Source organism: Lissotriton vulgaris, chromosome 7, assembly GCF_964263255.1.
Source record: "Lissotriton vulgaris chromosome 7, aLisVul1.2, whole genome shotgun sequence".
NCBI classification, from domain to species: Eukaryota; Metazoa; Chordata; class Amphibia; order Caudata; family Salamandridae; genus Lissotriton; species Lissotriton vulgaris.
In genome coordinates, this window is record NC_141695.1 from 22122575 (window position 1) to 22136590 (window position 14016).

Below are 14016 nucleotides of genomic sequence, written 5' to 3' on the forward strand. Positions count from 1 at the left end.
GATCCTCTCTATTCATTCTGCCAGGATGGCCCATCCAGTCCACACCTGAGTCCCCTTTGTGTCACTGTCTGGAAGTAATACACAAACCCCAACAGCAGAGCAATTCACAGTCCTGTGACCCAAGACACTGGCCAAAGCCACAGTTGCTTGGGACAAGAAAATGTCAACTTTTTAAAAGCTTCAGAATTCCAACTCAAAAGAGAATTTTAAATTACAATCAATTTTAGTGTAAATGGCATATCTCCAGCTTCTCCCAATCTAAAGTTAGCACTTACTAAATGTAATAAGATAATCCTGCGTGAGTCATGAGGAGACATAGGCCTTACAACAACGGAAAAAGTATTTAGGAATTTTTCACTGTCAGGACATAGAATAATCAAGTTCATATGTACTACTTTTCAAATACCATGCACTCTGCCCTATGGGCCTTTATGGCCTGCCGTATGTTTGACTTATAAGTATTAAAAAGGCATGTTTAGGTCTGGCAAAAGGTTTATTTTCCAAGTTCAAAATGCCAGTTTAAAACTGCACTCCAGGCTGCCATAGCAGGCATGAGACATGTTTTAAAAGGCTACCTTAGTAAGTTGCAAAATAAAGCTTATGCCCACTTGTAGCATTTAATTTACAGGCCCTGGGTACGTGCAGTAGCATATACTAGGAACATACAAGAAAATTAAATGTATCAGGTGTAGGCCCATTTTACCAAGTTTGAAGGAGAGAGCACAGGCCCTGGTTAGCAGTAGTAAAGTGTACAGCATCCTAAGGCCAACAAAAACAAATTAAGCAAAGAGGAGGCGTGAAGGTAAATGTTTTGGAGAATACCAAAAGACAAATGTCAGGTCTAGCTGGAAGTCACCCTTTTGATATGGCAAAAGTTGAGAAATGTGTGAGCCAGTATAAGCAGTTGCCTTGGGGTACTATCATAAATGTCCAGAAGGTGGCACAAGACTGAAACGAATGGCTTTAAATAACCTTGCTAGCTGGCAAAAAGGAAGCATTTAAACTGCAGGAAATAATTTTGCTGGCCGACCTATAAAATTCTTGCACCAGAGCTACTACTATGAATTTTTACGGAGTACGTTCTTTTCATGCTCACACAAAGACTCACCGGTGACATTTCTCGGATGAGATCATGCGCAACAACGAACAAGTCCCTCTCTTTCTTCACTTTAGTGCGGAATGACAAGATGGTTGAAGGGTGCACAACTTGCAGCTCTTCGGCAGCATCGAGGACAGCCAATAGGAAGCACCGGAATGAATTTAATGCCTCAATATCAGGAGCCGCTGCTGAGCTTACACCGGTGCCAACAACCAAAACGATGTCTTGCGGATTTTTAATTGTAAGGCTTCTTAAAATATTCCTGCAATTAAAGTATTCCTGCATTAAATACAGTTTTGTTAGAATACAAATATTTGTAAAAAACAAACAAACAAACAACACAATTTCAAATGTATCATTGATACGAGGAGAGCAAAATGAGAATACATATTTCTATTATCAATAGCAACCTAAGAAGGCTCTGCTTGAGCCGATACGTGTTGGGTCAGTTTCCCCAATCTATATATACAAAAACGAAAGTATGTCTGTTTGTCCTTTATGCATTACTACACCATTCATCCGATCGCCATGAAACTTTGGGAAGTTGTTGAGTACACTCCCGCAAAGGTTTCTGGCAAAAAAATTTTTATAAAAATAAATAAATTGTTAAAAGTTGTTGAGTACACTCCTGCGAAGGTTTCTGACAAAAAAATTGTTAAATATCGGCCCCCCGGCGTTCCAGGGCCCTCATAATCAATACTGAACGTTTACAGTTTACGATGCGACTCGCTTTTGCAATGACATCAACAAAGCACAAGGACAATTGCTGAAAGTGTGTGGACTACATTTGGAGAATCCGTGCTTCTCACATGGACAACTGTATTTGGCCAGCTCATGCGTCGGAAAACCTTCTGATTTATTTGTGTACGCACCAGACGGAAAAACAAAAAATACCGTGTATCCACAAGCACTCGAATAAATAAACAGATTAAAACAACATGAATAAGTTTCAATAAAAATGACACAATGTAAATTGAATGTTATCATAACGAGTTTCCTTGAATTTCCTTTCTTCTGAGATCGCAGCAACGCGCGACGGGTAAGCTAGTATTTAATAAATTGAGTTGACCATTCCACCGTGTGTAAATTACTGCAGAGGAGTACAATAAATCTGAATATATATCTATATATTCACTGAAAAAACCATAGGTTTCACACCAGTTATAGTTACCTGGAAATTTTACTGACATAAAACCATTGAAATTACACGTTATAGTTAGTTGGACTCACTATAACTTGCGCGTGCAATGCACTGCTGATGACGTCACATATTACATCACTCATGACATGGTCAGTGACATCACTCATGACATCACTGATGAGACCATCCAGTGAATATGTGTATTTTTAAAAAATAAATATGTGTTATATATGTATATGTAAAAGTTGCTTGAAGAATAAATATTTTAATAAGAATTTACATGGATGTTTTTTTTTAAAAAAAATGATTGGTTAACTGGCTTATTAAGTGTATCTTAGTGAATACATCTATTAACAAGTAATGTTTAAATATTTAAATATATGTATTTGTGTTTCACTTTGTGTATAAGTGGCTGCATGTGTTGGTGATTAGCTACATGTGTGTGTATATGGGTTATTAGATGTTTGTTTTAATATCATTATGAGTGTCTATATGGTTTGGTGGGGGTATTCCTTAGCACATAGATGCATGAGTGACTGACTCTCTGCTTGTATGTGTTTTGAAGACAGCATATGTGCAGGACTGTATGGGTGGATGAGTGTGTATATGTGTGTGTTAGTGAGTGAATGACTGTCTCACTAGAGTCTTTATCAGTAACTACATATGACTTAATCTACTATATGTGAATATTGATGTATATAAGTGAGTATATGTGAGAGTGAGGGATTGTAAGAGTTCCTGTTTAAATAAGTATGTTTTTCTATAAATGATTGTTTAAGAGAGTAAGTATGTGTAAGTTTCCTTAGAAGTAAGGTGGTAGTGTGTGTATAGCTGTATATGCAAATAAATAGATGTTCAATAGTTTATTTGCATGTGTGAGTATGTGTGAGAGTATCTTTTGGATGACTGTCGGTGTGTAACAGGATGTATAGGTGTATCACTACATATGATGAGTGAGTATATGTATGAGTGACTATATAGAACTGTTGGTCAATGAGTGAATGTGTATATAGATGGTGGAATTATTGAATTGGTTGTTGTAACTGGTATGGGTATCTCCATTTTTAAAAAAATGTTTCTATTTTGGAATATGTGTTTCCAGGGTTACATTACAGCAGTGGTCTTCAAACTTTTTAATGCCACGCCCCCCAGTGGGTGAAAAAAATTATCGGGGACCCCCTTATAATTTTTCAAAATTATTTTATTAAATTGGCATTGTTTAAATATGTCTATACTTATTTAAACATTGCAGTTACGTTCTCTTAACGTTTTAAAAATGCAATCCAATCCATGATTGCCAAATATAGTATTCTGGCCAAGCAGGCCTTACTTGTACCGTATCATACATGTACAGCATTTGCCTTGTGACTATTAGAAGTGGGGTTGAGGGGTTTGAAGAATATTTGGAGTCCCTTCCCTTTTGACACCTTCTCCCAGCTAGAATATAAAGGACAAAACATGTTAGCGATGGGCCATTACAGAGCGGCTTTGTGACGCTCTTTGTCAGCTTAAAACAAAGCCCTGTTATCAGCTAAATGCTTCTTTTGAGCAGAGCCTGGCGCCCCCCCTGGGATAAGTTGGGGCCCCCTTAGGGGGGCCCGCCCCCCAGTTTAAAGACCACTGCATTACAGTGAAAGGAGGTCTGTCACTCTGTCACAAGGATGGTCTCATCAGTGATGTCAAGAGTGTTGTCACTGACCATGTCATGAGTGATGTAATATGTGACGTCATCAGCAGTGCATTGCACGCGCAAGTTATAGTGAGTCCAACTAACTATAACGTGTAATTTCAATGGTTTTATGTCAGTAAAATTTCCAGGTAACTATAACTGGTGTGAAACCTATGGTTTTTTCAGTGAATTTAATAGGTTTTTTAAATGCTAATTCCTAACTATAACTGGTGTGAAACCTATGGTTTTTTTAGTGAATTTCAATGGTTTTTTAATAGCAAATATTTATAGGTATAAAAAGTGTAAAATTTTAAAATGAATTTTATATTGTATAAATATGTTAATTTTTTTTTTTTTTATTTTATTTTTGACCCCGAGGCGCTCCCGGGGCGCGTACCGGTGAACGCACCGGTAAGCGCAATGTTACGGCGCACCCCGGGGCGCGTACCGGTGAGCGTCCGGATAGCGCTATTGCCGCGAACGAAAACCACATTGTGACGTATCGCGTAGCCGCCACGCCACGCCTTGCGTCATAAGACACGTATCGCGTAGCCGCGAGATGCGTCTTATGACGCACCGCATAAGCGCCCGAGCGTATACGATTGCGCAACGTAAGCGCCCCGACACGCTTAGGCTACGCGCCCCGGGACGCGCCCAAGGGCGCGTATCGTAAGCGCGTCAAGCCATGTGACTTTAAAATAACACTTTTCATTGGTTCAGAAGTTTTTTTTTTCAAAATTTTGAGAATCCCACCCATTTCTCTCACTATTAATTTGCACTTGGAGAGAGCAAGAGGTGTTCTGTGTATTTTCTTCTCATAATTTTCCTGATCTACAGCAATGGCTGCAAGGGAGTCATCCAGCAGTGATTCAGATGCTTTTTTGCCTGAGGACCCTCCTCTCCAGAAAAAAAGAACCACTTCATCTGGAAATTTTATGACATCCCTGAAGGACAAAAAAAAGTTAATGCTGGTAAAGTAACCTGCAAAATATGTGGCAGTATTTTATCCAGAGGCAATCCTCAAAAAAAATATAGCTTTGGAAATGCCAATTTAATTAGGCATGTCAAAAGAAGACACCCAAATAATTATTCCAGGGAGAGTGTCAGGGAGCTGGCACGGAATTTACCAAGAGATGGCGTCAGCACCTCCACTGGTGGAGCAACACCTTCAGGAACAACACGAGAAAGAATGGTCCCTAACGTACAGCTGGTCTTTGCAGGCATTAAATTTCTATGCGTGGACTGTGACGAACTGCTCTGTTATGGGGAGCAGAGCGTTGGAACTCATTGCTATAAAGAGACAGGAACACCGCTGCTCTCCCAGACCCTAAATTTTCACATTTTTTTGCTCCTGTTGAGCAGTTTTTGAATCCCTGTTTTTGTTTTTCCCCTGAAAAAAATCCAAAAAAAATATTAAATCATTTTAAAAAGTATAAAAAAATATAAAACAACAAAAACAAAAAAAAAGTTCTTTTCAGAACTACCTCCAATTTATAAAAAAATGATATTTTTTTTTTTTAAAAGTGTCATTCTTTTTTCTCCATGGTACGCTTCTCGGTACGCGTACCGGGCGCTCCCCCCGCGAAAATCGAAAAATTTTTTTGTCCTACGGGACCCTTTATTTGCCCCCACATCAAACCTAGGGGGTCAGGGGGGGTGTACCCTGCCCCCTTTTGCTCATTTTCCCCTTTGATTTTTGCCACCTCTTGTGTCTCAATCCTACCGAGACACAAGATGGCGGCCGCTCCGGACTGTTTCGAATGTTTACAGACACCCGTGAGCCAATCAGCTTTCCCTGCGCAAGTCGCGTGGCGCCCCCGGTGCGCTCCCTGGTGCGCGTACCGGGGCGCGCCTATAGATATATATATTTTTTTGAACTTAAATTACTCAAAATCCACTGTAGCACATATCTTGAGACATAGCAAAGGCACATCGGGCTACCAGTCCCTACAATTTTGCAAAATTTGGTGGAAATCCATTCAGCCGTTCGGGCTAAAAGTGAGGTTGACCGCCCTATGGAAATTAACATGGGGAAAACGTGTTTTGGGACCCCCCTTTTATCTCGGCCCCCGCTTGACGCATCCCCCCCCAAACTTTCAGGGAAGGACCGGAGCTCGACGAGGCCATTTTGAGGAAATTTTCAGGCAGATTCGTCAACTGGCGCCAAAGTTATTCCAAATAGAATTTTGAGATTTAACATTGAAAAAAATCCTAACTATAACTACCTACTGGCGACCGCCAGTAGGTAGTATATATATATATATATATATATATATATATATATATATATATATATATATATATATATATATATATATATATATATATATATATATATATATATATATATATCCATCCAGAAAAGCCCCCGGGCTTTTAGAGATGCACTCCACAAAGCAGAATTCATCCGAACCTTTATTCACAAAAGGCAGCAATTAAAACCTGATTGATTTATGAGACTGACGCGTTTCAATGCCTCCAGCATCTTAATCATAGGGCGGGTGATTTGGAAAGTCAGATACGGACTGCTGCTTTGGTGGGGTCCGTTATTTTCCAAAATAGTTTTAACCCTAATTTCCATGAATGTTTTCTTTGCCCTCCGGTGGGCCTAAAGTTCATAATTCTGCCTCCAAATTATTCACTTCCTCGTACTGGAAACAGGTGCAACAGTGCTACGCAGCCACACAGACCTGCAACTGATGTTGACGGTGGGGTAATCTCCCACGGCCGGAGTTGCCGTGTTAAATATCCATCCAGAAAAGCCCCCAAGCTTTTAGAGACCTGCTCTCTCTTCCAAGTAGCAAAGCAAATTGCTTTTCCACAGGGGGAGCTGCATCTTAGCTGCTCATCGTGTGGAAAAGCAATGCCGGCTGCCACAGGAGGAGGGGAACCGGCGGGACCATGGGGGGATTGGGGACCCCCCCACGGTCCTCAATGGAGAGGGCCAGCCCGGGGGATGGGGTGCCGGGGCTACAAATGGCCCGGGAGGGGGGCCACACACCTCCCACCCCAAAATGTAAAATTTTAATTAAAAAAGAAGGCTGGCCCTGGGGCATGGGGTCCCCGGGGCCATAAATAGCCCAAGGAGAGGGGCAAGGCAGCCCCCCTCCTATATGCAAAATATAAAGAAAAAAGGGCTATGCCCCGGGGATGGGGTTCCCGGGGCCGATTATGGCCTCGGGAGGGGGGCTTTATGGCCCCTTTCCCGAATTTTTAATTAAAAAAAATGTATTAGGGGGCAGGGCCTGGGGGATGGGGTCCCCAGGAACAAAATATTAAACAAAAAAAAGAAAAAGACTGGCATTGCGCCAGAGGCCACGCCCCCTTCTTGTGGCACTCTGCAAACGTGCCCCGGGTGCGTTTGCAGAGGGGGAACGAATTCCCCTTCAATACGGGGGGACCCTGGGGGCCAACTAGCCCACCAGGAACCTCCAGTATGCGCCAGGGAGCAGCGTTGCAGAGAGGTGTTCTGAGGCCACGCCCCTTTTTACACCTCTCTGCAACGCAGCTCTGTGGCGCTTATTGGAGGTAGCTGGTGGGCTAGTTGCACCCCAGGGACCATCAGTATTCAAGGGAAGTTAATCCCTCAACTTAAAACGCGCCACGGGGCGCTTTTGCACAGTGGTGAAGGGAGGGGGCGGGGCTTGAGTTCACATGTGTGCAAACACACCCTGTGGCGCGGTTTAAGTTTGGGAATTAATTCCTTGACAATCCTGAGGGTCCCTGGGGGCCAACTAGCCCACCAGGTACCTCCAGTAAGTGCCACGGAGCTGCGTTGCAGAGTGTTGTAAAAAGGGGCATGGCCTCTGAACACCTCTCTGCAACGCAGCTCCCTGGTGCATACTGAAGGTACCTGGTGGGCTAGTTGGCCCCCAGGGACCCACAGGATTGAGGAGGAAATAATTCTCTAACTTAAAACGCGCCACAGGGCATGTTTGCAGACATGTCAAATCAGGCCAGACCCCTTCCTTCACCACTGTACAAACGAGCCCTGTGGCGCGTTTTAAGTTGGGGAATTAATTCTCTTTCAATACTGAGGGTCCCTGAGGGCCAAATAGCCCAACAGGTATTTCCAGTCTGCGCCAGGGAGCTGCGTTGCAGACAGATGTTCAGAGACCACGCCCCTTTTTACACCTCTCTGCAACGCAGCTCTGTGGCTAGGGACCCTCAGGATTCAAGGGGACTTAATCTCCCGGCCACAGGGCGCGTTTGAACAGTGGTGAAGGGAGGGGATAGGGCCTGAGGTGACGTGTGCAAACACGCCTTGTGGCACGTTTTAAGTTGGGGAAAAAACTCCCCTTCAATCCTGTCATTTGAGATGTCATCGGTGATGACATCAGTGATGTCACTGACCATGTAATGAATGATGTAATATGTGACATCATCAGCAGTGGATTGCGGGCGTGCAAGTTATAGTTAGTACAACTAACTATAACTGAGGAATTTCAATGGTTTTGTACGAGTGAAATGTCCAGCTAACTATACACCCCTAAAACCTATGGTTTTTTTCAGTGAATTTCTACGTTTTTTAAAATGCTAATTCCTAACTATAACATGTCGGAAACCTATGGTTTTTTCAGTGAATATATATAAAACTTCTTTTTATTCAATAACCAGCTATACCAGCAGGTCCGAGGGGTCGCAATGGGGTCTTGCTTCTCCCCGAGTCTAGCATGCCTTCACATGGGACTCTGGGAGGAGCATGTCCTGGGCGGCCCTTTGGAGGGTACAATGCAGGAACATGTACCATTGTATCTACGATACATAGATGATTTGTTCTTGATATGGCGAGGTTCAGTGACAGAAGCGCAGGAGTTCATTGAGGAACTTAACAAGAACAATTTAAATCTGCAGTTCACCTCCCACATAAATGAAGAGGCAGTGGTGTTTTTGGATACCGAGGTCTATGTTGCCGGCGATAAGTTAGCGACTAGAATGCACAGGAAACCCACAGCCGGGAATACAGTTTTACATGCCTCTAGTCAACATCCCTATCACCTGATAAACAGTATTCCCTTCGGGGAAATGCTGCGAATTAGGCGGATATGTAGCTCGGAGGCCGAGTGCCACAAAATACAAGAGGAGAGCAAGGAACGTTTCTTGGCTCGAGGCTACTCAGTCAAAACAATACAACGAGCTACAAACAGATCTCTCACAATATCTAGGGAGGAGGCTTTAACTGTGAAAGAGAAATCTAGAGATGGTTTATCTGAAAAAGAAAAACTAATTGCACCCAGAGTTATCATAACTTTTAGTAAACAGCACAAGGAGATCAGACGAATCTTCTATAAAAACTGGAACTTAATAACAGGGGACCCTGTTATTGGTAAGTTCGTAGTTAAAAAACCAAACATCACTTTCAGAAAGTCCATCTCCATGTCTGATAAACTAGCCAACAATTTTTTGGAAAAGCCTATATCTGATACCTGGGGTGCCCTGGGAGGTGGTTTTAAAAAATGCGCGGTATGCAAAGCCTGTAAAAACGGGTGTAGCAAAACTCAGAATACAGTTCCTTTTAATAGCAAACCTGTACCAATCAAAAAACGCATGTCCTGCAAAACTGATTTTGCTGTCCACGTGCTGCAGTGCCCGTGTGATCTGCGGTATATAGGCAGCACTCGCTTGCCGGTACACAGACGGGTACTGCAGCATATTAGAGCAATAGTGGGTAAAGACCAATCTTACCCGGTGGCACGCCACTTTGAAAAAGTCCACAATAGTGATCCTTCGGGTCTCTTATATTTTGCAATAGACTGTGTCATGCCCTTGAAAAGAGGAGGTGACAGGGATGCTAAACTCCGCCTTCTGGAAACCAGATACATAATCGAACTTGATAGCAAGGCCCCTAGGGGCCTTAATGCAAGTGAAGATTTGTAAACTTGTTTATAGGCATCTGTAACGAGAAATCATAGTATTTTTCGGACTACAAATGTGACATTTCAGATATTAGGAAACAAGTGAATTATGACATTTGTACACTGAATAGATGTGTCTGCCAAGGTGGGAATGTTAACTATTTTACATCGTGGTTGTGGCACTTTAAATGCTGCCTTAAGTAGAAAGAACATCTTACAAAAATAAATTAGGAACTATTTAACTCCCACTCCATGAAAATTGAAAATGAGTATGATACCGTTTTCAAAAATACTGAGTATAAAAAGAAAGAAAAATTAATTGAATTATTATTTTTACACGTTTGTAACAAACTTGCACTTTGGTCTTTATTTTTCCTGGGGTCACGATGCATTATGGTACTTTGGCATAAATGAATTAAGGTTTCTTTGAAATTCAGTTACATGACTTGTATGTACTCATTCTTTGAAATTTGAAGTGGTGTTTTTTATATATCATATATTGACATTTCGTCTACACAAACTTCTGATCATAGGATGTACTTATGAAATACATAAGTAACAAGTGTTGATAACAATTTGCACTTTAATTGCTTGAGTTTGCACAATACTAAATGCTGCTAGTATGAAATTTGTAGAGGATTATTTATTTAGACACTAAGTCTTTTATTGTAAATAATGTGTATATATCATGAATTTTAATTATTTATGAGACATTATATATATTTTTCCTCAAAATATTGAACTTTAGCTGCTTGTGCACTATACTATGTTCTGACTGTATATAGAATGTCTAATGAATTATATGTATATTCTGTGTAGAATTAGGAATGTCAAAATTAGGGCACTGTGCCTTGTACTCTTACAAAGAAAAAAACACCATTGTTTGATTACGAACAGAATGAGAGACATTAAGGAGTTAATGTGGGAGGATTGCTTTCACAGGAATCCGCCCCAATGTGGTTCAGAAAAGCCATAAGTACCCTTTTTGATGTCCAGTAACGTATCATGTGATCAAGCCTCTGGCTAGAGGCGAAACGCGTCATGCAGGACTGCTTGGGTGTTAATCTTTGGATGGAATAAAACACTTACTTTTGCACAAGAACTGGGTCTGGCTTGTTCGTTCTAATCCAGTTGGAGCAGTGGAACTTGGATGCGGCAGCATCGAGCGATATAAGGGCTATATATATATATATATATTTCTTCACCTTCCCAGGTACTGGAAAGAATGAGCCGCACACGTCGCATTGACAAATGTTCTTTTATTTCTCAAAAGCCGTCCCAAACGTTTCTGATGCATTTCGGCCTGTCTCCGGCCTTTTTCAAAGAAGGACGAGCTTTCCGTTACACGTCTTTTCCATCTGCTCACAGGAAACCAAAATTGTTTGCCGTTAATCTTGCTTCGGTAATTTAACCCTTCAGTGGGTGTATCTTTCAGAATACGGCATTGTGGAACCTGTAGGCAGTCATTTGAATTACCCTCCAGTGGGTGCTGTCAATTACGCGATCCCCTGCTTTCCGTTTTGAAGTTGGCTGGGGGCTTTACCTGAGGCTGGTCCCAGGCGGCTGCCGCTACCCTCTGATTTTCACCTTCATCCACTGCGGTCCTTTTGCGGGTAGTTGTGGCGCCTTTGTAAGCTGTGCGTTGCTCCGTGGCTGGACCAAGCCAATATTACATTTCTTCACCTTCCCAGGTACTGGAAAGAATGAGCTGCACACGTCGCGTTGACAAATGTTCTTTTATTTCTCAAAAGCCATCCCAAACGTTTCTGATGCATTTTGGCCTGTCTCCGGCCTTTTTCAAAGAAGGACGAGCTTTCCGTTACACGTCTTTTCCATCTGCTCACAGGAAACCAAAATTGTTTGCCGTTAATCTTGCTTCGATAATTTAACCCTTCAGTGGGTGTGTCTTTCAGAATACGGCATTGTGGAACCTGTAGGCATTCATTTGAATTACCCTCCAGTGGGTGCTGTCAATTATGCGATCCCCTGCTTTCCGTTTTGAAGTTGGCTGGGGGCTTTACCTGAGGCTGGTCCCAGGCGGCTGCCGCTACCCTCTGATTTTCACCTTCATCCACTGCGGTCTATATATATATATATTACCTACTGGCGGTCGCCAGTAAGTAGTTATAGTTAGGATTTTTTTCAATGCAAAATCTCAAAATTCTATTTGGAATAACTTTGGCGCCGGTTGACGAATCTGCATGAAAATTTCCTCAAATTTGCCTCGCGGAGCTCCGGTTCTTCCTTGAAAGTTTCGGGGGGGTTCGTCAAGCGGGGGCCGAGATAAAAGGGGCGTCCCAAAACGTGTTTTCCCCATGTTAATTTCCATAGGGCGGTCAAACTCACTTTTAGACCGAACGGCTGAATGGTTTTCCACCAAACTTGGCAAAATTGTAGGGACTGGTAGCCCGATGTGCCTTTGCTATGTCTCAAGATACGTGCTCTAGTGGTTTTTGAGTAATTTAGGTTCAAAAAAATATATATATCTATAGGCGCGCCCCGGTACGCGCACCGGGGAGCGCACCGGGCGTGCTACGCGACTTGCGCACGGAAAGCTGATTGGCTCACGGGTGTCTGTAAACATTCGAAACAGTCCGGAGCGGCCACCATCTTGTGTCTCGGTAGGATCGAGACACAAGAGGTGGCAAAAAAAAAGGGGGAAATGACCAAAAGGGGGCAGGGTAGACCCCCCCCTGACCCCCTAGGTTTGATGTGGGGGCTATAATAGGGTCCCGCGGGGCAAAATAAATAAATAAATATATTTTCGATTTGTGCATGGGGAGCGCCCGGTACACACTCCGGGGAGCGGAACGGGGAGCGTAGCATGGGGAAAACCCAGTTTATTCACTGCGTCACCTCTACGACCCTTTCTTGCGTCAATACGTCCCTTTTGCATACATTACACCTGATGTAGGTATAATGTGGCGCAGGGGCTTACAAAGTGACGCATCTACCTAGATCCGTCACTTTGTAAATATGACTGAATAAGGTGCATTTTTTACAGCACTGGTGCGTCACAAAAAGTGACGCTCCGGTGGCGTTAAAGTGACGCATGGCCTCATAAATGAGGCCTTCAGTCTTCTACTCATGCGTCATATTAAATTTATGACGTATTATGTCGGAAGTTCTTACAGATATGTCAGTATTTCAGACGTATCTGTAAGCGCAAAAGTGATGCATTGCTGGAGTGTGTCTCAAAAATGATGCAACTCCAGCAATGCATCCTTTCACATGGGGACAGGCCCCATGTGAAAGGGCCTGCACACCTGCTGTGAAACAGGTGTAAGATTTGGACGCAACAGCGTCATAAAGTGACGCAGTGATATCTCATAGATTTCACTGCGTCACCTCTACGACCCTTTCTTGCGTCAATACGTCCCTTTTGCATACATTACACCTGACGTAGGTATAATGTGGCGCAGGGGCTAACAAAGTGACACATCTACCTAGATGCGTCACTTTGTAAATATGACTGAATAAGGGGCATTATTTACAGCACTGGTGCGTCACAAAAAGTGACGCACCGGTGGCGTTAAAGTGACGCATGGCCTCATAAATGAGGCCTTCAGTCTTCTAGTCATGCGTCATATTAAATATATGACATATTATGTCGGAAGTACTTACAGATACGTCAGTATTTCAGACGTATCTGTAAGCGCAAAAGTGATGCATTGCTGGAGTGTGTCACAAAAATGATGCAACTCCAGCAATGCATCCTTTCACATGGGGCCAGGCCCCATGTGAAAGGGCTTGCATCAGTCTTACGCCTGCTGTGATACAGGCGTAAGATTTGGACGCAACAGCGTCATAAAAGTGACGCAGTGATATCTCATAGATTTCACTGCGTCACCTCTATGACCCTTTCTTGCGTCAATACGTCCCTTTTGCATACTTTACACCTGACGTAGGTATAATGTGGCGCAGGGGCTTACAAAGTGACGCATCTACCTAGATGTGTCACTTTGTATATATGACTGCATAAGGTGCATTTTTTACTGTACTGATGCGTCACAAAAAGTGACGCTCCGGTGGCGTTAGAGTGACGCATGGCCTCATAAATGAGGCCTTCGGTCTTCTAGTCATGCGTCATATTAAATTTATGACGTATTATGTCGGAAGTTCTTACAGATACGTCAGTATTTCAGACGTATCTGTAAGCGCAAAAGTGATGCATTGCTGGAGTGTGTCACAAAAATGATGCAACTCCAGCAATGCATCCTTTCACATGGGGCCAGGCCCCATGTGAAAGGGC

At 42.8% G+C, this 14016-nt stretch overlaps 1 protein-coding gene across 2 annotated transcripts in view; it reads right to left on the reverse strand.

The window, feature by feature from the left end:
• Positions 1–14016, reverse strand: part of SIRAL2 (SIR2 antiphage like 2) — a 748558-nt gene that overhangs the window by 486056 nt on the left and 248486 nt on the right. For both annotated transcript variants that reach the window (XM_086928446.1, XM_086928445.1), the window contains exon 5: positions 1109–1361. In XM_086928446.1, the coding sequence (XP_086784572.1) occupies positions 1109–1361 (253 nt within the window). The remainder of the gene's footprint in view (positions 1–1108; positions 1362–14016) is intronic.